The 26,102-nt window shown below is 41.5% G+C and overlaps 2 protein-coding genes across 5 annotated transcripts in view; both read right to left on the reverse strand.

Moving 5' to 3' along the window:
• The window catches only part of LOC115390685 (inactive rhomboid protein 2), a 28,795-nt gene extending 14,978 nt beyond the window's left edge, over positions 1-13,817 (reverse strand). The window contains exons 1-2 of one of the 3 annotated variants that reach the window (XM_030094636.1): positions 13,701-13,817; positions 138-287 (exon numbers count right to left, since the gene is read on the reverse strand). In XM_030094636.1, coding sequence (XP_029950496.1) covers positions 138-275 — 138 coding nt within the window. In that variant the 5' untranslated portion in view covers positions 276-287; positions 13,701-13,817. Of the gene's footprint in view, positions 1-137; positions 288-9,959; positions 10,091-13,700 lie in introns of those variants that run through there. The other 2 variants (XM_030094637.1, XM_030094638.1) reach the window with 2 other exon arrangements.
• Positions 13,818-14,849: 1,032 nt separating this feature from the next.
• On the reverse strand, positions 14,850-26,087 carry acox1 (acyl-CoA oxidase 1, palmitoyl). Of its 2 annotated transcripts, none has more exons than XM_030094652.1 (14): positions 25,840-26,087; positions 24,093-24,252; positions 21,462-21,622; positions 20,485-20,592; positions 20,261-20,380; positions 20,035-20,150; positions 19,570-19,739; positions 19,282-19,444; positions 18,994-19,184; positions 18,369-18,548; positions 17,699-17,804; positions 17,126-17,269; positions 16,772-16,978; positions 14,850-16,621 (listed from the first exon to the last, which is right to left on the reverse strand). In XM_030094652.1, exons 1-14 carry the CDS (start codon positions 25,946-25,948, stop codon positions 16,571-16,573), a joined length of 1,986 nt encoding a protein of 661 aa, XP_029950512.1. In that variant the 5' UTR covers positions 25,949-26,087; the 3' UTR covers positions 14,850-16,570. The 2 variants fall into 2 exon arrangements, with proteins under 2 accessions (XP_029950512.1, XP_029950513.1); XM_030094653.1 differs by lacking the exon at positions 21,462-21,622 and adding an exon at positions 23,050-23,210.
• Positions 26,088-26,102: the final 15 nt, after the last annotated feature.

A 26,102-nucleotide genomic window follows, 5' to 3' on the forward strand; every position in this document is an offset into this window, starting at 1 on the left:
TTACATCCAAAATCTATCTTGGGGAAATTTGGATTGACTTATCACGGAAAAGCTCCACTCGGTCACACCAGAATAAATGTGAGAGGCGACTCTCGCAGGAAATCAAACAGTGACGGAGCCAAAGTGAGACAGCCTACCTGTTTAGCGGAGCCCCGGGACATCATCTCCTCAGGTGGAGGGATCGCGATCACAAGGCTGGGTGGCTTCTTGCTCTTCAGACGACTATCCGTTTGGCCACCGTTGGAAGGAGGCTCCGCCCCCTCCCGTGATGACATCCTGTCAGAGTGCTGCGGATAACAAGATCACAGGGAAATCTCATTTATAAACATTACTCAATGACGTTACTAAATTATTACAGTTACACAATACGGTAAATTATTATCTCTACTGCTCTGTGTATAGGAACCTGGGCTCATCACTTGCATGTAAAATTCCAAAAGTAACTCAAAAGGGAAGCTATTAGAGGCAATGCAGAGAGTCTCTTTAACAGCAGCTGGCTCGTTTCCAGTTCAACTTGCTACCCAAAAAATAAATAAATAAATAAATAAAAGGAAAGCTGCAGCCAACTTTCCCTGCTTTTTGATTTCCCTCTACAGGCAATTCCTTAAGTGAGCCTTAAGAGGGACGACATTTATGCCCAGCAGAAGATATATCATCTTCTATTACGTAGAGTAAAGCTGTTTTACTCCACGGTGCTTAGGTCAATGATTTATGCAGACACAATTACATTGAAAGAGCTGGAAAGAAGTCAGAGATTTGTCCCTGAAATATCTTGAAGGCATGCTGAAAATAGCAGTAAAATAAGATATAAAAAATAAATAATTTAAGTATGTAGCTTGTAGACCATTTGGTTAATACAGAGCATTAACAATAGCTTTGATTTAGACAACCAAAATCCCCGCTGCACATGGTGAACACACGAGTCTGTTAACTCAAGTTCAACTTGAATCCGGCCTGTATACATTCTTTATTCCATGAGGGGTTTAAGGTTTGTTTTTGTTTTATTTTTTCCCCCCGATGCCTTCTTCAAAATGCAAGATACAACTTTCCCTCTCAAAGTTGGGACAACGTGTCAACAAAAGCATGAAGCAAGGAAACTACGACTTTCAAAGCAGGGTTTTTAAAAACATCTTCTCCAAAACAGAAATGTGTTTCAGGGAAAGTCTTGCTTTTTTCCAGAAAGGAAAATGCTGGCAGGGATGCCATCAAAATATAAATGAGCCGGTCATATAATGGTATATTTTAATTTGGACCAATGTTTCTGTTCAGCTGTAAACTGAATATAGGTTTCATAATCACTGCATTCTGTTTATATTTTGATTTCATAAATTGTCCCAAGCTTTTTGGGGTTGTCCTGAACACATCTCACAGTCTATTGTCAAGATAATCTGACCTTTGCTACCCTCATATTCTCTCCCACTTAGTCATTTCGTCTTAGTAAGATACTGGGGCCGATTGCAGTTGATTGCGGTCGCCGGTCATTCAGAGGGTGAACTCAGAGAGACTGACAACAGCACAGATTCCCCCAGATGAGAGTGAAATGAGACGTGCAGCGACATGAGTGACACTTATCTCAAGTGCGGCGCATTGCCCACTATTCTCCACACCAGCTAGGACACTTTTACATTTTCTGAATATGTCACTGGAAAACATCTTAAGCAGAATGAACATAAAAGCCATGGAAATGTCTTGTCGGTAGTTTTAATGCCTGTCACTTTCTGTGTTTGGACGGTTCAGACAGCAGCGCTTATGCCTCCATGAATGGCTCAAGCCAACACAGCATTTGCATCTAAGAGGGTTTTAATCGATCCAAACCTGTCAATTGTAAATACAACCGAAATAAATTTAAGGGAAACAAAAGGAAAAAAAAAAAGGAATTGATCGAGTTCGGAGCACTCAGTGCGCGTTTGCCTTTAATAAAAAAGTAAGTGATACAGCAGCTGCTGAGCTGTCGGGAGCGACTCTCAGTGACATCAGAGCACGGAGATCAATAGTGCCTTTAATCATCACGCATTCTCAAGGTGCTTTGCAATCAATGCAGCTGTTCTCCATTTAAACTGCAACCAGTAATTCATTTTAAATAACTACATAATAATGGTGACCTCGCTGGGTCAAGACTGAAAAAATCAGCTTGTATTCAAAACAAAAATACTGATCACACGAGCACCTCGATGACATATTCAACAGTTCTCCCTGTCAGCATATTCAGCTTTTTGAAGTTACTCAACCATGTATGATGGGCAAAATAAATAACATGTAAATCCTATATGTATTGTGTTTTTTTTTTCTTTTTAATTTTTGACCTTGTGTCATACACTGATTTCTCTATCTGTGCAAAAACAGAAAAAGAATGCCAACTTACTTATCTTTGGCTTTCAGTCTTTAGCAGTCACAGTCCACAGCGGAGCAGCCAGGCTATTCCTGGAGCTCAGAACCTGACATAGCATTACATCCACTGTGTCCTCAGAAATCAAAGCTCCTGCAGGAGAAACCTTCTAACGGCAGAAGACCGGGCCAAAACATCTATTATGGTCCTGAAAGCCTTGAATGTTGTCCTGGAGTTCTGTTTTATAAAATCAATGCTCAGCCCTTGGTGTCAGCGACAGGAATGGCAACAGCCTAGAAATCTGACACCGGCCCAGTCAATAGCCTAGTTTCCACTCAAGAGCCAAGGAATGGTTGCTTGCAAAGACTTACACAGCCAGGTTCTACAGAACGTTTGTGTCAGAAATGCACATTTTAATTCGGTCAAGGTTGCTTTTAATGAGAAATGTTAAATACTTGAAGCTTGAATTGAAATACTGATTCAGTCCTGTAGAGATAGAGGGGGAGGTTACTGGCAGTGCAGCCCGTGGTTCAGTGGAGCAGTGGGTAAAGGCTGGGTCCCACCCACTTAGATAATGAAATAGCAACGAATCTGGCTAATGGATAAAGAGCTGAAGTGGAAGAGAGACTGCTGCTGACCACAGACTATCAGTGTAGACAGGCACTTGGTAGGACACACAAGGCAAACTAATGGGAGACTGTAGAGAACACTATCCAGAGGTGAGATAAGGGTGAAAGCTGCACAGAGTGAAAACACATTTATTTGTAACTGTGCAATGTGATCACTGAATGGTTAGAGTTTAAAACATGTCACAAAAATAATCACACTTTATTAATCCCCATTTGGGAAATTCCTTTGTCCGAAAACCTTTTTTCGGTTGTGGTCTGCCCACTGCGGGGACTGAACCTTAGAATTCCCGCCACAGCAAGTGTTTGAGTCAAGTGGTGATGACAAACAATGTTATGGCAAACTATAAACTTTTTTTTCTGAAGAACAGATGAATGATCAGATCTTAGATGCAATATTATGGTCTGAAGAAGTTTAATGTGGATCAGGTCAGCAAGCAGGTTTTCTCTTTCCGCTGCTCTGTTTCCACTTCCTGCACTGAAAACACTAAAAGTTTGGGAATAATGCCATTTTTAGTAACCTAACTTTTCAAAAAATTTTTTTAAATTTACAATTATTCTGCAAAATGCCTCATTGTACCCTGAAATTAAAGCATGAAACATTTGATTCAAAAATCATGAAATCAATTTTCAAACCAAACACATTCTAAACTGTTGTCTCATTAAATTAGTCACCTCTGTCAGACATAACAGCTGACCACATCTGTGGCTTTCTTTGTACAATGGATACCAAACACTCTTCAGAATATTCTTCTCAACTCTTTTGCAGAAGTTCCATAAACATGTGGAACTTCATCTGGAACTCTTCTGTCCGGTTCATCTGGAGAGACTCTGCTGGCCTCTCCATGTTTTCCAGCTCACCGTCTTATTTCTTCTTTTGCTGATGCAGCACTGGCACGGCTTGGACTTGTGTTTTGGGTCATTATCTGGCTGCAGAATTATCCCCTGACCAACTGGGTGCATAACAGAGGGAGAGCAGAATGCTGTGGGAGCCATTTTGGCTCAGCGTGTCTCTCAGGCCTTGTCCTCATGAGACAAAAGTCATTTTTCTCCTTACTGTTCTTCAGATGTTTCCCGTCAACATGGCATCGCTGCCAGAAATATTTGCATCCACATGACACCATGAAGACGACTCAAAACGTGCAGTAGATATCCCAAGCCTTTAGGTGGAACTGGAATACAACAAAAATAGGGCGTGGCACGTGCACGTTAGGATTGAGCACTGCAAAAAAAACACAACACGACAAGATGTCGCCGTTTTGAACCAAACAGTAGCACGATCTCAAGCGCGTCGTCCGCCATTATTTCTAAGTGACGTGGGCCGTGGGGTTATAGGATCGAGAGGCGGGCCGGATGACATCATCTTTTTCAGCAAATGCGAGTCTTGTCCGTCCACACGTTTTCACATTTCTTCACTCTGGAATCCTTTCTCAAAACGCCATTTTCAGGTTCACCTTAAAGATCTGACGTTGGCATCCCTAACATCAAAACTGATATGTAAAATACATGATATATAATTACTGACCCACTTAATTCATTCTAATATTGATTTGATCAAAGCATTGGCACTGTTGGGAAGTGGGGGGAACAAGTGTGACCGCTGTTGCCTGTTCTGATATTCCACAATGTCAGGAACTAAAGGAAGTTTTTGGATGGAAAAAGAAATCCAGTCAGCAAAAAGTTTTTCATATCAAAACAGAAAAACCACTATCGGCAAATGTAACATCTAGGTTTACTGTTTATCCTTACACTTGTATACAACAGCATTGATGGATCAGAAAACAAACTTTAAAACTCTTGAAGACAGATGTGAGAAGGATCAAGAAAAAGTGTCTCCCGGTGCAGCGCTGGGATACGCTATGAAAGACAGCGGATGGAGCCAACAAGGAAAAGGAAAATATGTGAAGAATGAGTTCAGTTATTTTTACATAAGCTATGACTGTGATCTTCAGCAGCTGTGCACGGAAACAGAAACGCGTCAGAAAGAAGAAGCACCATAAGGTCACATTTGTTCGGTAAACATGAATCATTTCTTTTTAATCATTAACCACTGAACCACACACTCTCAAGCACTAATTACACATCGCTGACAGGGAGCTTAATGTGAGTTATACAAGAAGTCGTGCTTCAGCAGTAGAAAGAAACTTAGAAAAAAAATAATAATACAGTCACAATATCATTTTGATAGAAACAAGGAAAATATCATTATTGTTTAAAGTAAAACTTGTTGATAAATCCACTGATAAATCCAAATGGTTGTAAGGTAAAAGGGTCATTTACTTTCAAGAGCTCTCCCTAATAAATCGCGTTTACACAAAACACTTCTATGCGATAAAATATTTATATGACTCATCTGAGCAGCTCTGGACTTCACCATTAATCAACAGGACTGTCTGTGTGTGTTTTCTCCATCTCCACCCACCGCTTCTCGGTGCTACTCTCGCAGTCGTCACCATGGTTCAGGCTCGTTCTCCGGGGAGTGGCCTGTCTGAGTGTGTCAGCATGTGTTCCTGTGTGTGTTTTCCCATTGGCCTGATGCTCGAGGCTTTCTGTGTAAACCTGGTAGCGAACGGGCCTGTTCAGTCACAGCTGTGTCGTGTTGATAATAGATTACAAAAGCTCTCAGGAGAAGCTACTTCTCTTTTTACAAACCACAAACAGACCTGCCTGTGAGGGTGAGGACAACATATCATGTTTCATTTTCAGTCTCACACGAGCAGCTGATAAATTCAGCATGGGCCAACTGTGAATACCCAAGTGAACACTCTAACAGACAACAAAAATACATAGAGGGCTTTAAGGACAGAATCTGACCCTGTAGGATTGTTTTTCTTGCTTTTTTACAGTTATTATTGTAGAGGCAGTTCAGAATTACAGAATACCCTCATAGTTTAAGTATAAAATAATAACATGAAGATAAGACATCGGCTATTCCAACGTTGCAGCAAACAAAGCTCTTTCACTCAATGTATTTTGGGAATCTTCACACTGCTGAACCAAGCGAATGGCTGAAAATCGACGATCCACGCCTCCACAGCAATCAAAAATAAATAAATAAAAAAAGCATGTTCTTGTTCTTACTTACTGTGTGGAGGAGAAGAAAAAATATCTTACTGAGCTGTAAGACTGAGTGTCAAGATCAGCACTTTTTCTGCTTTTCCTTGCATTGGGACACCTGCAGGTTGGATCTCACATCACCCCCGGTCCACATGTTCAAAAAAGCCCCTGAGAAAGACACTGATCTCCACAGGCCGCCTGGTGTGTCTGAATGGGATTAACATTTTAAAACACTTTAGGGAGACACTACAGAAACGGTGGGAAAAGGCTATATTAGAGAAAACCGTTTACTTGTGACTGGCCAGAGCAACTAACAGAAAACCGGTTAAGTTCACATCAGTGTCATGGTTTGGTAGGAAGTTTCTAACATGAAGAGGTTCCAGCAGAGCCCTGACACCGACCACAGGATGTCTGTGGCTTTGACAAGGTTTGAAAAGTAAGCACGGACGACAAAGAGGAAATGTGAGTTGAATGCAGAGGAATGAATAATGGTATCTGAGCTGAGAACAGCTGAACTGATTTGTCATTTTTTTTTATAATCGGAATCAATGAGTAAAGATTTTACCCATCAGTTTACTAAACTGTACTGTAGTCGAGCTCTCTGTCTTAGGTTAATTGTATCTGAGTGCATTCAGCTTTGCAAGATGAAACGGAGGTTTGATAACAAAATAGAAATACCATCTTGTGTGTTCACGCTTCTGCCAGTCAGCAGAATTTATTCTCTGTCTAGACTCACAAAACATGCAGCAAAGGCAGTGACTGAAAGTATGAGCGCCAATGACGAATTCAAAAAACAAAACAAAACAAAAAAAACAAAAAAAAAAGCTTTATTGATTTTGACTGCAGTATCCTCGTACATTTCCTTATTGGGTCCAGCTAAATATTTGTGTCAAATATGAAAACAATGGAAAGGGGTCATCTGGCTTCGAAAATGTCATTGTTTACTTTACTGAGATACAACCTGCGTGAAAACTTTATAACAGGGAGATCTGGATGAAAACACCACGCCTCTGGCTGGCAGCTGTCAACGATACTAGACCATTTAATCGATACCCAGTCTATCAAAGTACGAGAACATGATAAAAACTCCATTCAAGTCTGTATAAAACAATCTTTAAATCTGTGTTCTGGATTATTACTGAATGGAAAAAATGTAATTAAAAACAAAGCAACATTCAGATGATCATGATATCATGAAAGAACAAGTTGTAGTCTTTGCCCTGAGGTGCCGCCGATGTTTCTGTGCTGGGACCAGGAAAGTGTGACTGACAAGCAGTCACACTCACTGGTGAACAGCAGTGTATCTCAAAGTGTGAGGTACCTGGGGGGCAGCAGCAGGATCATTCTGGGGGTCAGGGGGAAGCTTTTCCCTAGAAGAATGTTTTCTCAACTCTAAATCAATGTGGCGCTTCACATCCGTGTAACACATTTTTCTAGCGATCTTCATTTATTTTGAGATAGTGAGTTTGAATACCAATTCCCACAATATCCCTGAGCCGGACAGTTCATGGAGCTCCTCACATGATGATACTCGTGACAGTGGAGAACTCTGCAGACGACCAGACAGCGTTGCATAATAACTTCAGTCCCTTCGAAAGTGACAGTTTCACACTTTCACACTCTCTTGCAATCATTAAAACGTATCTGAAAATAACTGCGTCCTTCACATTTATGTAAATGGAGATTGAAGGAGTACTTCAAGTTTTTTTTTTTGTATTTAAAGAAAACAAATGAAACTGTGATGCAAGTAGATTTTGTCAGACTTACGAAACTCTTAGGAGTCTAAAAAAGGGAAATGATTTTGAAAAAACTGTCCAATAACTTTTTTTTTTTTTTTTTACCGTGTTTCACTGGAGAAAACACACACACACATACACCATCAGTTATTTCTCCTTCAACCAAGTAATCAAGTCTACCATGCCATCAAAAACTGAATTTATTCATAGAAACATCTTCCTGGTTAATTTAAAATGTCTTTTCTATTATTTCAAATATTGCCTTGTGGGCTGATTGTCTGTCTATCGTCAGTTAGTCATAGCTGCTGTCGCCGCAGGTCTACCAGAAACTGGCAGGGTGGTTGATGCTTCATCTTGTTGTCTCTATAAATGGCTTCATGATTCCCATGGCAGTCTGGCAAGTGCCTGCACCTTCAACGCATTGGACAAGATGGTAAACATGGATCGGGTGTGAACTGGATGGCAAAGTGAATAAAATGCTAAATCTGTCAAAGAAGAAGAAAAATCCTGATATTTATGCCACAGCCTTTTGTCCCAAAACAATTGGGGATCAAACCATTCCATTTGAAATCCAGCACGTAAAATAATGCATTGTTGGCAAAAAGAAATGGACTGGAAGCTCAATCACAGGGAATCGATGTCTTTCTATGTCTACCAGAAAGATGTTTTGCACACAATCTGTTATTTTCGTGGCTAAGGAGGAGGACTGCTCGGCTGTGATAAACTATGAGCAGTTTTTTTCTGATGGGATTTTGAAAGAGCTGTGTATAATGTGGGCAACTGTTAAAATGGTTCTTGTTTGTCTAAAAAAAAATAAACTATCTGAAGTGACTGTGCAGTAACGTTCATCAAGAATGCTGAAGGAATTGTTTTGTCTTTTTTCCCTGTTTCTTTGCGTAGGTAAGAAGAGAAGCTTCTTCCCGAAGCTGTATGCTGATAACTACGAAATAACTGAGTTTGAAAGAGCCGTACAGTAGATGGGAAAGCAGCCAATAGGCAGACTGCTGTGCCAGGACCCAACACCACCTTTTTAGGTCAAAGAAAACATCTTTGGCAGCTTTGCTATGTCATCCTGTTGAGACACTGTGTGTTAGATTCCAATCTTACACTGATATCGTGATGAGAGACTGGAAATCATATCAGCGCTTTGAGATTGTAAATTACTGATACAGAATGAGGGATTTCATGATTTTGACAGCCATGTTACATTAACATTAATACAAAAATTGTAATGTTTTCATCTCATGTGCATCCTCCAGTCATAGTTTGTTTGTGGTTCTGTTTGAAGTGTCTCCATGTGTGCATTTAAAAGCATTAACATCTGATGTTACAGTCATGCGGAATGCTTCTTTCTTCCTTCTTGTGTTACACATAGAAACACTCCTTACAAGATACTAACAGCTGCAACTGTTTCATGAGGAGAAGCTTCTTTTAAGTCTTTCTTCATTTCAGAATTCCGTTGCGTATTGTCTTGTCCCTGTCACAGTTTCTCACTGAATATTTCAATGCCTCTGCCTCTGCTCTGAGCGTGCGTACTCTACTAAATGCTACTGAAAGCGTAGGAGAGGGTGTGAGCTTTAGTGGTGTCTGCGTGCTTCTGAACAGAGTAACAATCGAAACTACCCCCTCATTCTTCACTTCCAACCACACTCTCTCATGGCGATGAGTCTAAACAAAACCCTGGTTCCCTATATATCCAGTTACCTTTCTGTGGCTCACACCAGCACTTTGGTAGCCCTGACAGATCAATCTTTCCATTTCAAACCCATTAGTGAGGAGAAATTCAACTTCACCGTCTTATTTAAAAAAATAAAAGAGAGAGAAAAAAGTCCAGCTTTAAGCCAACCACTTCAAAAGTTGCTGCACCTTTTCCAAGGAGTGTGCATGCCCCGACCCGCAGAGCACGTTGCCATGCAATTCCTGTACAGCAGCCATTCTCACAGTCTCAGAGTTCCTCCCGATCCACAGCGATGTGACCCACATACCTCATGTTCATACAGTGAACATGTTTGCTAAACAGCATGCAATATGTGTCCATACCGCAGAGTTCAAACCTGAGGATTTCAGCAGAGTTTATCTCTTAAACAAACAGACAAGGAAGTCACTCACCGGCATAAATTAACTTCAAAGTCACTCAAAATGATGACGCACAAGAGGCATTAAGAGAAATCAGCTTTTTTTTTTTAAATTAAACGGTGTACGTGAAGTACTCACTGAATCATTGGGAAGTTCTGAAGTAAAGTCAGTCACAGAAGTCCTGTCCAGGTTTATAGGCCTCCGGGTTTCAGAGCATGTCCAGGCCGTTCAGTGTTTTCAGATAATGTGTCATGTACTGTGGAAGGATTGGCCTGAGAGTGCGGCAAAAGAAATTCCGACGGGGGAGCAGTAGCTCGATACTCCTGTAACTGAAGTGGGCTTGTCACTACACAAGGAAAAGGGCACACGGTTTTCTGGGCGTGTTCTGGCATAGCGGCTGAAAACAGATAAAGATCATAGAAGAAAAGCCCCCAGTGGGACCTGATGTGGCAGACTGAGATTCCCAACTCATTTTACACTTCATTCAGGCATGGAGTCTTGTTGGGGAGCAAAAACACTAAATGGTCACGTAGAGTTAAAACAAACTATTTACTGAAACAACTGCAAATTCATACTGGAAATCCAGACATCCTAAAAATTCAGACCAATTTCTGGGGTTTGTATTGATTTATTTCAATAAATACATGCTTGTTACGGTGATCAGTGACTCTGAATTGACCGAGCGTGTGAGCGGATTACTGTTTTTCTATCAGCATTAGATCATCAAGTCTGAATATTTAACCCTGTGTTTGACGATAAGGCCTTCAGCCTCCGTAGCACCAAGATTCGGTGGGTATAGATGACAAACTGACGGATGAATGGAAGAGATGCGAAAATGCACTTTCTCACTTCCATTTTCAGCACAGTGAAGCCACTGCGTCCAGAGGAAGGAACCAACTGTAATAAAGACTACTTACAGTATGTTTCAAACCACTGCCGTGAATTATTAGTTACTAGACCTATTCATTAATTGCAGGGTCATGGTGTGACCTTTTGGGTGAACTCGCGCTTCCACATTGTTACATGATTCATCTTTCTGATTTGAATCGAGTCAACATTTACTTTGGTGCAGTTCAGCTCCACCGAATGAGACTGTGCTGGACGAGGCCTAGAAACTAAACAGCAGGTGTCAGCTCGTCCAAACAATGTTCCACAAACACACCAATCTGTTGTTGACTGTCCAAAATCAAGTCTTCTGAGCTTAAACCATAAATTTCCTCTTTTTTCTTGAACGGCTTCACAGCTGCAGTCAGGGAAGCTCATGTGCAAAAAACAGAGTGTAATAGAAAGCACCCTGCAACATTTCAGTTTATTTTACAGCTTCCGCTTGTAAGTCGACAGGTGCCGATGGTGAAATTACGACTGTTATTTGAATGTGGGGAATAAGTTCAAATAGTGTGAAACAACAGTGTAGTTCAAAAACAAAACAGAGCTGGCAATACACTGTTTAGCATTTTTGCATAAAGTAAAAAAAGAACTGAGATTAAAAAAAAAGAGAAAAACTTGTAATCATCTTACTACTGAAGCAACAGCCTGAAAAATAACTGTAACATGGAGGTTATAGTGTACCGTCAGGATGATTTCCTATGATTGAGTGATCACATACTACTTTTTGTAAAAAAAAAAAAAAAAAAAAAATGAAAATAGTGACTCACACTGCTCCTTCACTGAAAACACCACACAATTTGTGAGTTTGATTATTGCAAAAATATCACCATAGAATTACTGCTGTACTGGTAAGAAAGCTGTATTAGTGCTGACTTGGATGGCACGTCTCCCTTCCCTAACATACTTTATTTTCATGACCATTAAATGGACCATTTAAGACCAGAGCATGTTGAAGTTCAGTTTTACTTTAAAATGTCATTGTAATTCACTCCCATGTTCATTATTGAGGCTGTATCTTGGAGTAGTGTCTACATTTCAATGACATGTGAAGCTTGTACATTTCCATACACAAGAGAGACAGAATAAAGACGTCGCTCTTTACAAACAGAAGCATATATAGTAACACTAACAGCCATTTAACAATCCATGAGCACAAAAGTCCTAGCAGTGCAAAACACGAACTGCCAGATAATACAAAATAACCTAAATAGAGTTTAACTGCGAAACTTTTAATAAATACTTCCGAAATGAAAAACTTTCACACTGTCAAAGATGCACAACGTGTTCGCAGACACACAAACAACCAAAAAGTAATAAATTGACACCAAACAACCACAGCTGTATACTGTTAGAAGAGAATAAAGACTGAATTCTGTATTTTATTTCCACATTAGGACAGTCCAGGGACTATTTTATTGGGTAGGAAATGGTGAAAACTGTAACTGATTCTGAGTTTCACTTCTGACTGCTGCAACTTCAGGCTCTTACAAAAGCTGCTTGTTTGGATCGATCGAGCCAAACAAACCGTGTCTCAGAAAACATTCACTTACTTCTATAATTAAAACAAAGCCGTTTCTTGTATATTTATTTTGGATCCCACTGTTTCAGTAGGAGTAACTGGAAACAGACAGGATTTAAAATCTTTCGTTGAATGTTCTCTTGTATCTGCGGAAAACACTAGACGTACAACACTGTATTGCATGTTTCTCCAGACAACATGTTTTTAGGCCCTGTTTACACGACATTTCAAGTGAAAACGCAACTCCGGAGGCCGCCACTGTTACTATTGGCCATTTGTTCATCCATGCATGTGTGCAAAAACTATTCACTACTGCTCATCATGCACAGCAGCAGTGTTTTAGAAAAGATGAGTTTTTCATGTTTACACTGAGGCGGAGTCAAACCGCTGCTAAAAACTTGGGACTTTTGGAGCAGTTTTCAAATACCGGCGTTTTCAGCGGTTCTGAGCACCTTTGTCGTATAAATGACCCTCAAAACACAATCAAAGCTTTTTGTTTTCACTTGAAAATGTTGTTGGAGCCTAAAATGCCCTGTTGCAATTCCTCGTATGCTACTTTAAAGCTTTGGATGTGTTAACATTATTGTAAAGAGACATCAAACATAGTGTGTAATTGTTTGGAAAGAGCTATATATTATTATTATTATTATCATTATTATTAATTTCACCAACAACAGAGTGACTTTATCTGAATGGATCTGATGGTTGTTTGATGAGTATGAAGACAAATTTTCGAATTTATGCACAAGATAACTAGAGACATAAACAACTACAGCTGTACAGTTGTGATTACGATTTAAAAAAAAGGATTTTGTTTTGTCACACAAAATAAAGACAAATAAAACGCTCAAAACAACACAGTGACAGCCCACAACTGCACCAAGACGCCCAATAGCCAATAATCTGACAGTCTAGTAATCTGTAGTGGTACGACGGAGCTATAAAGACAGAGAAAAGCACCAGAAATAAAGATAAAGCGTGTGTTTTCCTTGAGATATTGATGATGGCGTTCATTACTAACTCGCTTCAGCAGCTTCTGAATGGAAGTGAAATGTCAGTTAAAGTCTTCCCTCCAGACGTGTCCGGACAACAAACAGGAGGGTGAAACGATGACAGCTCATGAATTTGTGGCCACATGGCGACTATAATTAACTTGGGAGAGATTACAGGAGGCATTTGGAGCGATATGACGGCGGGCAGAGCAACAACAAAGGGCGAGCGGAGCGGAGTGGAGTGGAGGCATGCTCCATGGTCATTCTGACACCGACCACAATTAAAACTACAGATATTAATACTTATTTACCTAAAAAACTGCCACGCGTCAATTAAACAGACACCCGTCGGTACTTTCTCGGTAGAATTCAGACATATTTTCCGGTTTACATTGTGAAATATTCAAAATTACCGCGGACACGTGAGCAAACTTTCCGGCTCCAGCGGCCACAGAGGTCCAGGAAGCGGGAGGGACTCACCTCCACGAGAGCCCGCGGACCCGGGAGTCATTAGAAGAAGGCAAGTTTCCGAAATGCAGCCATGCTGAGGGTTACTGTCCACCTCCGAGTCTCCGTACTTCCCTCTTTCTCTCTCCCAACATCCTTGAGTGGCTGCGGCTCCACGGAGGAGCGGGAGGCGGAGCTTCGGCCGGTGTCCTCCGCCGGGCTCCGCCCCCTCCAGGCCCCACCCCTCCCAGCAGCTGCGCGGCGGCAGCGCGTGGACACTACTACACACAGGACCACTGTCCCACGAGCTGCGCACTCCTACACAAATATGCAGCCTGCTTCTTTGTAGAAAAGAAAAAGCGCTCGACTTTACAATGTTTGACTGTGGATTGGAGTTTCAAAATATTTCAGGATATATACAGTTCAGTTCCAAACACCGTCCCTGTAAGGTACCTGCGAAAAACTGAAGACGTAATCTTTAGAGGTGACAGATACTTGCTCAAATTCTTACTTGCAGGAAACAAGAAAACCACAACCAGGAACTGGCTTGATGTAAATGTTCCAAAACAAAAAGAGTGGCTGGATGTTTGATGGAGAAACTGACCTATTATTATGAGGTTAAAAAGATGATTCTATGAAAGGTTTAGGATGACTATAGTAAGACACACCAGTTTAATAAAACATAAACATACTTACATAGCTTCTGGGCTGTGTGTGTGCGTGCGTGTGTGTGTGTGTGTGTGTGCGTGTGCGTGTGCATATCAGTGCCTCTTTCATTTCAAAATTGCTTTGTGGTTTTGTAAAGTACCGTATATCATTTCAAATCAATAAAAAAAACAAATGTAAACAATTTATTCAGCATAAAATGATGTGCTGTATTTCAGGCATTTATCATTTTTCATGATTTCCTCTTCCAGCTAATGAAATCTTAAAATCCAGTGTCTCAAATATTAGCTGTGAAAAAGTCCAACGTTGTAGACTCATGAATTCTCACTCCAATCAGCCAAATCCCTCAAAAGTCCTGTGAAGCCTTGTGGAGGATCCTTGATAGTTTCCTGGGTCTTCATGGTCTCTCAATCTGGTTCAACAGGTGCCTCAGTCATGAGGAAGACCACCGACATCCTCCACAGGACGGGAACAACAAAATTGTGTGTAAAATCAACACAACTCATACACTAATTATTAAGGGTTTTTATTATTAATATAGTTCAGAAAAAAACATTTTAATTCATTATTAATCAATAATACATGTTGAAAAATGATCACTCATAGTTGTCATTCTCTGATAAGTACATTGTTACAGTAGAAACTCAACCACTGAAAGATTGAAGGTTTGTGAAGCGCTCAAGTCAAAGAACATTCTCCATTAGTGACGTGAATAAGAGGAAACTTCAGGCACATTATTACAACACAAATCATCTGTACAGCTAATTCCGACTGTAAAAACTAACGATACACAAATAAAACAATTGTACCAAACAATAGTTGTGATTAATTATTCCAAAACTTAAGATTGAACGTTCTGAAACTACTGGAACAAAGCAGCGAGAATCACTCCAGAAGATGACTACTACAGGCGTGACCTTTTCTTAAAATCACAACGACCCCACACAGCAGGGAGGAGGACACTAATGCACACGCACTGTGCGTATGTGACCGGGAATTCAACCGGCCTGTTTTTCACTGGGACTTCGCACTCACGGGTTACGTGTCTAACGGCACAGATTAATGCAATCATTCGTTCTAAATGACCCAACAGGCATGGTGCATGTAGAAGGTTTGATCAGCTGAAATGATGATGAATTAAAATCCCCCAATAGTTTTGCATTACTATCTTTGTTTGTATGTGTGTGTGTGTGTGTGTGTGTGTGTGTCAGACAGAACTGTGGGTGGCATCTCAGCTGTCTACTGACCTCATCTCATCATGTGAATCATGAACTGTCAGACCAATGACTCATAACTGTATCATCAATCTTGCAGAATTCTTTCTTGATGCCAGCATCCATTGATACATGTCGTAAATTACTACCGTTCTAAAAACCAGAAGAACAATGAGCGCAGTGTCTTTGAGCAACATGATGGTCTTTGTTGTCAGGGGGAATCAGCCAAAACGGTGTTTTTCCAAAAGTTATGTAACATCTATAGCGACATTCTGTTCAGTATCGTATTCCTGATGGGTTCACAGTAAGAAAGGCTTCAGGCACGCAGTACGAAGTGAACCGAGGAGATGATAAAACAGCAGCTCAGATGAGAGCACACGTCGATCGACAACTGTAATCAATGCCTTGTTGCTTCTGCTATTTTATGCAGGTTCATCAGTTCACGTTCATTTTCGTTCTTGGCTTTGCTCGTATTTCCCTTGGCAAACTCGTCTTCCCACTCTCTGTGCTGTATTCTCATTTCCCACTTTCATTCCCATCCTCAAACTGAATGGCTCAGATTTGGGCCTGAGTGGACTGAATGTCAATAAATCTTGCATACAGCATCCAAATAAGCTTTCAGAATTTGTCGATCGCTCACATTTCTGATTCCATTATACTGACGGAAGTGTGGTGAAGGAAGGCCAAGGGATGTGGAGCCTGTCCTCTTTGGTCCTGTGGCTAAAGTGAAAACGACATAATTTTTATTTTAAAAAATATGGAGAAAATGATCAACAATACACTGTCTCTTAAAGCCATGACTGGTTCATTTTCATTATCTTTTCATCAACATGGTTCCGTGGTCTTTAGAGAGGTCGACTGAGATCGAAACTACTGCAAAGAGAAAGAGAAGGAGTGGGTTCGAGCTAATATTCTGATAACTACAAGCTGATTAAAGCTAGAGAAGATAGTGGCTTTGATATGAGAGGCTGCTGCTGTTGAGCCTGTGAGGAGAGCTGAAGGGGGTTTACGCTCTGGGTCGGTTCACAGCTTGGATCGCAGAGGCTTCAAATACTTGTAGTAGGATTCATGGACCTGAAGAAGAGAGGAAAAAAAAAAGTATGCTCACTCTGAAACACTACGAAGGTTTTCATAAATATTGACATATTTCCCAGCGGAGTTTAAAACCAATGATTTACAGTTAAACTTTACGCATGCGGTTCATGACTGGTGATCCTGACTGACCTCTGTGGCGTTCAGAGGTGAGCTGCGAGCCCACTCAAACATGTTCTCATAAACGTTGCCGTCGTATCGTCCCAGGACCGATCGCAGCGTCTTGTCGCTGATGTCGAAGGCGTCGACCAGAGCCACGGCGTTGGGCCTCAGCTGGGACAGCAGCTCCTTGATACGACTGGGGATCTGCTGCGTCTGGGGCACGCTCAGCAGGCCCGCCTGGCGGTGAGAAAAGAAGATCCTGTTAAAGTCTGTTCTAGTCTGTTAAAGAAAAACCTCTGAGCATGACGTTTGTAACAATAAAGCATTTTATTTGTTTTTATTTCCACAACTCAAATTGAACTAGCCGTTCAATTCGTCGCGTACCTGCAGGAAGTCCCCAGAGTTCCTGGTGATGCCGTGCAGAGCGTAGAGCAGAGCCAGCGTCGACAAGACTGAGTGAATCGCTGTGTCTCCAACCTCAGCCAGCTTGTCAGTGAAGAGTTTCACCACAACATAGTGGCAGTGAGCCTGAGGTCAAACGAAGACAAGGAGAATCAGAGACGAACTGAGGCAATGAGCATGGATATATTTCACTTGTAATGAATGGCAATACGGCTCCAAACACTCAACACAGGCAGTTTTAATAACTACCAGCTGCACAAAATACGCCTGAATTCTCCAGAGAAATGGTGAAAAAAAGCGGCGTGCATTAAAAAAAAAAATAAAAATAAAATAACGTTAGTTGGGTTTAAGCAGCCGTGCCAAACTCAGAAACTCGAGGGGGTCGGACTGCAATAATGCATAAACATGATTCAAATCCTGCAGCATGTTTTCATCCGATTCTCCAGCAGCATTCTTGTGTTGCAAACAGAGCAACACTGGCACCGTAAGGAGTTTGAGTTAAAAAAAAAACTATTTTAGATTTAGTTGGAATCAGAATTCAGAGAATGCACTTACATCCGAGGCTCTGACCAGGTCGATGGAGCTGTTGTTCCAGGCCTCCTCCTGGCACTTCCTGCGCTGCAGCTCCTGCTGGATGCTCTTTGCAGCTAGCTCCACCAGACTTATGAACACACAAACACACACACACACACACACACACACAGCCAATACCATGGTAAGTCCTTCAGTGAAATAAACCTAGTAGCAGCCAACGTCATTGTGAAAACATTATTCCAAATCCTCATCAAATTTTAACCCTATTTTATACACAACAAGAAACCATCCAAGTTTTACAGCTGAGGAGAGCCCTACTAGAAACACAGGAGAAACGATTACAAACACAGCCGTCCTCTGCCTTTCATCACTCGGATGTCTGAACCAGCAGGACAAATATTGTCACCTTCCAGCAGGCGGGTAGAGTGACTCTTTGTACTCGCCACAGCTGACGCCGACTGCCAAAAGCATTTAGAAGTGACTAAGACTCACAGTATGCAGGGCTGTGATCGCTGCAGTCTAGCATGTCAATAATACAAAAGACGAAAACATGGGAGGCAGTAAGCGACAGCAGAAGAAACCTACACCCAATATCAAGATGTGCTCACTTAGCATAAAGGAAATGTAAAAATCGGAAATGAAAAGACATCAGATGAACTAAATCCCAGCCTTCGCTGCCGTTGTGTCTTACATGGACGCTCGCAGTTTGTAGATCTCCACCAGGCTGCTCAGGTCATTGATGTCGACCACGACTGGTCGGGCGGAGACGGGCTGGGGCTGCACCCTCCGGGTTCCTATGTCGTTCAGGTACGACACAGTGCCGCTCAGCCGCTGGCCGTCCTTCGCCTGTCTGTAGCTCTTTACCAGGTATCTGCAGGGGAAAAAGTACAACTTAAGAACGGAGGTAAAGATGTCAAATCACAGAAAGCATCTTTGGTGAAAACAAGAGTGATGAAATCTGAAGTGACCGAGAATAAATGTTTAAACTGCCTTTAAAAGCTAATTTTCGCCAACACAATGACCTTAAATCGTAAATAAATAGCTAATAAATGCTGACCTTCACAATGCGGGTGTGACAAATATATAAACTGCTTAATAGAGACATAAAATGAGCTTGTTTCTGCTGAGGGAGGAGTGAGAGAGTGTTTTCTCTCCATCTGGTACAGCAGTAATGATGTGGGTGTGTTTGCATCAATATTTGTATTTATCTGCTTCCTGTTCTGTTTAAATTAGGAACAAGTAGATGATGTGTAGAATGGCTCTGGTATTCACACACTCTGCCAGCATCCTAAAACAAGGAGTTTAAACCTGCCTACCTGGCAGTCTGCAGCATCATGACGGTGTTTTCCCCCTCGTACGTGCAGGCCGGTGTGAAGTTCACGTAAATGTCAGGCAGGGCGCTGCTTCGGGAGTAACCGTGGCCGCCGCAAGACATGCGGCACACCTCGATGGCAGAGTTGGCCTCCCATGTAGTGAAGGCTTTCAAACCCGCAGTGAGAGCGTGGAGCTGAGGAGAGAAAAGCCAGAAAATAACTTCAATAATCCATACAATTCTCATTATTATACCTGAATCACATTAAACACATGAAGGTAGTGGATATTACCTCTGGGAGCTCACTGAAGTCGCCCTGGCTGATGTCTCCACTGATGCGCTGATAGGTGTTCTTCATGTACTGGCCAACAAAAGTGAAGGCGTAGGCCGTGGCCAGCAGAGGGAACAGCTTATACTGCTGCGTCTGGTACTCCAGGATCTGAGGCTCCGGCTTACTGTTCCACAGAAACACACAAAATGAGTCGTTTTAAATCCTGGACTTCAGTTTGATACGTTAAAATGTAAAAATGTAATTCGAAATAAAAAGCTTGTTTGTTGACGTGGGCCTGGAATGACTGACCCCGGTCGGATCTCAGACTGGTGACGGACCACGCTGTAGCGGATGGCGATGGTGCAGGCCTTGGAGAGCGCACGGGCCGACTCGGACACAATGTAGGCGCGGATGAACACCATGGTGCCGTAGGTGAGTTTGTCACTTGGTGGCTTCAAATAAGTTCCATCTGGCTCCACCTAGTGGACACACACAGACTTGATGTCAATTGAATGAAGCTCTAAAGTTAGGTCTGTTTCACTTTTAGATCGCTTTTGTGGTATATTCATGTGAAAAGGAGCATGGTGAGCCATCACCTGTTAAAACTACAATGATTTCATTGTCTCCGGTCTGTAAATGAAAACCTTACTTCTTTTTCTGCTATGGTGTTTTAGCAGAAAGCTGCACTACAACTCCGAAGACGTCCTAAAAGTCTTTTGCATTGAATAACACAATGTAGTTTTAAAAGCAGCCCAACAAATAAAGTATCATCACCTTGGAGTATTTCATCAGCATGTTTTCCCGTGGTATTCGCACGTTCTCCAACTTCAGAAAGCCGTTGTCGACTTCGTGAAAGCCAAACTTGGGGCCGATATCTCCGACTACAATACCTGAAAGATACAGGGGAGGAAAAGCGAGGATGAGAAAGAGTGGAAACCAAAACGCAGACGGAAACCGCGGCGCGGAGCTGCAACCGCGACACACTGCAGGCTGTGGTTACCTGGCAGAGGCTGGTGTGTGTTCATGTCTCTGAGGGGGACGATGAAAGCGTGCAGACCATGACAGTTTCCACGAGTGTGAAGCTGGGCCAAAACTATAGCGTGGTTTGAGGTCTTTCCAACTGATGAGGGAAAAAAAAAAAAAAAAAAAAAAAAAAAAAAAAAAAGGGAGGATGAGTGAGCTGAAGCTGACAGAGTGGAGGCAGGAGGGGGTGAAGTAACTCACGTCCTCCGGGCCACCACTTGATGGAGCTGACAGTGGGACTGTTCATCACAAACTCCTGCGTGGACGGGTCGTACGTGGCCGTGGTCTCCAGCCCTCTGAGGTGTGTGCCTAAAATGAAACGTCGCATCAAAGCCCACCAAACACGCATGCACGTTAAAAAAAAAACAAAAAAAAATCAAGACAAATAAACTCCTGGCAACACACACTAACAAAAAACTAAGCAATAACTTTAGCAGGTGTGGAATGATCATCAACAGTCACACATGAAGAACAATCAGCGAGGTTCAGTTCACAAGACACATATTTTGCCCTTGAGAGTTTTAACTGTATATAAACTTGCAGGTGTTTGACAGATCTTCACAAGAACATTCAGGAAATTTCTTTTCATGCCAGATTTACAGAATGCCATTTAGACTTAATGGCATCTCGATGTAATGCTCCGCATGCAAAGACAGATCCCAGCCTAAAGACTGTTAGTAAAGACAAGAAAACAGAAAAAACAGCGACTAATGGAGAAGGACATGTGTATCTAAAGGTGTTGTCTATACAGAATGACAAGAAGGTCGTATATAAATATATTCTCTGACCAATCAGAAGGACGAGAGTTAATCTAAAATAAGGTATAATTCTGTTGCATCTGCAACTTACTGTTTTTCATGGACAAACAGAACTCTAAATTTCTGTCTTTTCCAAAGTAAAACATGTTTTACAAAGAAAGTGGTCTCCACACAGTGTTTAAAATGATGGACAATGATCATGATTGTGTTAGCAAGTATTTGATTTTTGAGCTTATGATTAATCAAGGCATTTGTGAACATCTCATCTAGTCACTTCCTCTGCTTCACTGAGTTTAGATACACAACAAAGACACAAATACTGAATGTCGACTTCACGTCCGTCCAAAAGTCTAATGAGAGCTGAACCAAACGATCGGCGTTACTGTACTGGGGAGTTCTGGGCAGCTCTGTGGAGTTTACCATGGCCCATCTCCGTTTGAGCGTAGGTGCCGACGACCTCAAAGTTCCAGGCGGGCATGAAGAAGCGGTCCATTTGCTCTGGCGTGGACTGGTTGAGGAGTGTGGGCAGGAACATCCCCAGATGGAGATCCAGGGGCTCTGGCCTTTCACGATGCACACATCTTGGCCACGCAAAGCAGCGGCGGCAAGGAGAGGAGAGGAAAATGGGGGAGAAATGCAAGGAGGGAGTTTTTGATTGAAGTCACAGACAATGCCAGAGCGGACGAGCAGGAGGAGGGCGATGTGATTTTTTTTTTTGGTGGATGTGAATTGATGAAGTCAGGGGGGTGATGGAAATGGGTTTGAGGCAGAAAGAGGTGAAGATGGAACAACAGAGACAAATTAAAACAGCCCGTAAGAATTCCATGCATATTGAAATGACAGTTCATAATTATGATTACAATCAATTTTTTCAGATCTTTTTTGTTGAAGGTGCATTTATGAATTATCCCCATGCTGACTGTGAAGCAAAACCAGGACATTAAGACTTAAACGACCTGGACAATAATCATGAGATTCCTGGCAAAAAAAATAAATAAAGTACAAAAGTAGACTTTTTTCAAACAACAGTGTGTCAGTTTGATGCATGTAATGATGGTGAAGTGCCAGTCACATTGTGTTATATAAGCTGTTGTCTTGGACTATGACACAGTCGATCCAAACGGCAACATGTCCAGTTCAGTGCAGATCTGTCGGTGGGTAGATCTGCACGAATGAGTTACAAACTCAAAACAACTTGAACATGGCTTTCTTACAGAAGGGCTGCAAACAATGGCCGGCTTGGCCTACATTCCCTCTCACAGATTTGCCAGCCTCTCAGATTACAAAGAGACATTCAGCGGCCTCATTAGAGACGCTCAGAACACATATTTCTGGAGCACATAATGTCAGTTCTCTCGTAACGTCAATAAGAGGTTGGAAGAAAAACAACAAGGCATGATTCCAACTTCTTCCGGTTTTTAGTGACTTCTCGTTCACAAACCAGCATAACTACTAACCAGATGTTGTCAACAAGTAATCAGATGAGATGATTTGTTTAATAATATTGATCACAGTTAATCAAAAATCAAATTCATCACTCATAAGAAGATCAGAAGGAATCAACACATGCTGATCGGAATAAACACAAGCCTGATGAGCTTCATTAATAATAAAGGTGGGGCGGCAGAGCTGCAAGAGGAGAAGCCGCTAAACTAACAAATGCTAATGGCATAAGGACTCATCTAGAAGTCTAACGCAAACTATGGGTATTTCAGCTACATGTTGTTGAACTACAAATAAAGTAATGTATGTAGGAAAAGGTTGTTAGCACACACACACACACACACACACACACACACAACTTCTCTATAACTTGGATCTGTCAAACACATACAAGGAATCTCCAGAGGTACGCCAAATATGTACTTTTCAAAACCTGGAGGATTTTCATTTCGTTCTGCCTGTAATCTCATCTTTGTGCTGAACGAGCACGGCTCTATCAAGCTGTTCCCAAGGGCTCAGAAACAACAGTCGAGAGTTTAGACTAAAGGCTAAGTCCAGGACTGACCGTGACCCATCTCAGTCTGGGCGTACGTGCCCAAGACCTGGAAGGACTCCGACACAGGCAGCCATTTCTGGAGCTGCTGAGCGTCACACTGGCTCAGCAGGGTGGGCAGGAACATGGCATAATGAAGCCCGAAAGCCTCTTGGTAGTTGCCTTTAGCGATACTGAGTGAAGGGAAGTTGTAGGACAGACAACCGAGATTTAGATTCACTGTAACTCAAACAGCAATTGTGGAATTGTTGAGTTTTTCTCTGTAAAAAGTGCCTTGAAATTCCTGTGTTGTATTTGGTGCAGTATCAATGAAACTAAACGGAACTGTTCTAACCAAAGAAATCAAGGAATGCTTAAAGGATTACCTATTAAAATGTTCACTGGGAGTTTACTTGCTCTCTGGCACCATTTCTATCTGCTATGAACTTTGTTCCTAATCAGAATTCCACTTTATCATTGATCAAAACAAAAAAACAATTCATTTCTGCCTTGAAATGCAGACAGTGCAGCGTTTAACCTGTCACTGTTATAAAGCTGTGTGACCATAAAGATAATGAGGCCACTCTGTGGAAAAGGCTATTCATAAATCCTCCCACTTTTCAATATCATGCATCCATTATTCAGTTATTGTATGACTTCAGCTACACAGTGAAGCTTTATATATGACTTGCTTACGGTTTCAAAATACCTTGATGGTTTAACAACATTATGACCAACAGTTCAATACATTATATGAGTGGTATACTCCAAGGTTTTCATACTTTGCTTTATGTAAAAAAAAAAAAAAAATTAAGTCTATATTTGTGACTACACAATCATCAGCTTCATATTTTGGCCAAATCCACCATGATTCAACCCCTTTCACCACAGAATTACTGCTATTTTTGATCAATTTGAGTAAATGTTAAACTCTTTGTCAGCCACCTGTTGTGGACCATGCTCATATCGTTCTCTTGAGTCAACAACACATGAAGGCACTGTACCTTACGCAATCCCTGCAGGGAACCTATGACCTGCTTTTTCTTTTTTTTTCTTTTCTTTTTTTAAAGGCGTACCTCTTGTAGTACATGATGTCGTCTGGGTCGGCGACGCCATACTCTCTCATCTTCAGGACCATAAGAGCACTTTTCCTGACAGACTGGTCATAGCGTTCACTGCCGGACAGGAAGTTTGGATCCACTTCGTCAAAGTCCGGGTCGCTGAAAACCATGGACTCTGCAGAGCATGGAAATTTCATCAGAAATCTACCGATGCAGACGTCACCCAGGCAACACTACACTTTATTAGCCATGCCATGTGCAGGAAACACCCACCATCAATATATCCAAGGACTGTGTCAAAACTGAAGTCTCTTTGACAGTCTTTGCACATGCAGTTTGCACTTTAATCTAATTCAGTGAAAAGATTTGGTGAACTTCCACAGGAACTTTCTGGACAATATGAGTAACAACACTACATATCGTAACTTCAACTGAACTGAGAATATTTTGAGGAAGCTGCTTCTAACTTGTTGACAAACGTTAATAAATTAAATTGGATTTTGTTGGGTTTGGATTGTCCAAGTTCACAACAAGTTTGAACTATGTGTGAAATATAAAGAAGGCCATACACAAATGGCTCACTGACTCCAGGCTCCATTTTACTGCTACACTATAGTATGAATATCAGCGTGTAGAACATGAAAGAGCATGTGATATTATCAGTGCATTTTGCATGTGTGGCCTTGTATGAGCACCAGGGCCACATTATCAGCAGCACATCATCTTTATTCACTGATAAAAGGTTTGATCAGAGGATCTGCCTGAACTGAACGTAACTGTGGGTTGATGAACTGATGATGATTTTTTTGTACTTACTCTTGAGTTGCATTGCTTGTGTTTTAATCTTATCTTTCAGCTGATTTTTGGCTTTACCACTTGTTTTTCATGTCTTAACATCTGGTAAAACTTATTTGTTTTCTCAACTTAGGTGAAGTCCTTTGGGCTTTCCTTTCTGACTGAATGGGCTTATATATAATCGTCATTATCAAATTAATAGAACCAAGCTGCTTTGGTTGAGGGTATTTGTAATTGATACAACTACTCAATCACGTTCAGGTAAAATAAACTGTGCTGATTACATAACAGAAAAGGAAATGAATAGCACCTGTGCTATTCTCAAGTAAAGGGATGTTGTTATTTTGACAGCATTTGAAAGTGGGCATAACAATACTGCAGAAACAAATGCATAATGGTTACAAAAAAGGGACAATATTGTTTGAGTGAGATACATTTGTAACAGATTACAGCAGTACAGCCTTTTAGATCACAAACATTTGCAACAATGTACACAATTATGTGCATAGCTCATAGTTGAACTGTGTAAATAAACCTCCTCATCCCACAAAATGAAAACACCTGCATCTTCAGATGAATCCAGAGAAAATCCAAGTCTTCAGTTTGCATGTCAAGCTTTTCCTTTGCAAAGCTGAAGACAAACATTTCATTAAGAAAATACCCTCTTTACTCTGTCAGGATGAAGTTAGCAGGCAAAGTCCACCGAAGCCGAATTGATCTTTAACACATTTTTAAGTGTCATAAGGCGTCACATTTTAAAAACAGGACTACTGAAAGCCTATATGTTAAACTGTTTTCTAAATCTCGTTAAAAAGTGATGGGACCTCTGAACCCTGAACGACATTCAGCGGAGCGGACATTTACGTAACAGCTGAACCGGTGAAGGCGGTGTTTGATACGTGACATTTTGTTTGCAGTAAATGTGCACAGCAGTGCTAGTTGGGAGACGAAAACGTCAAAATCTCACCTATTTCTCGTCTTCTTTTGGTCTTTTCTGCACCCCCGTCCACAATATAGGTGAGCTTGTCGACGTCGAATGTGGCGCTGTGCCGCTCTTTTAAAATGTCAGGATTCATGGCTCTATTTCAGACCGGGAGACGTATGGAGACGCAATAATACTAATTAAACATGTGAAAAGAAGGCTGCGTGGGGAGTTTTCAGTCCACGGTGAGCTGACGGGACGTCCTCATCGGGCCTCCGGTAAATAGCGGCGTGGAGGCGGAGACTCGA

The sequence above is a fragment of the Salarias fasciatus genome, chromosome 6, assembly GCF_902148845.1.
Source record: "Salarias fasciatus chromosome 6, fSalaFa1.1, whole genome shotgun sequence".
In the NCBI taxonomy this organism is placed as follows: domain Eukaryota; kingdom Metazoa; phylum Chordata; class Actinopteri; order Blenniiformes; family Blenniidae; genus Salarias; species Salarias fasciatus.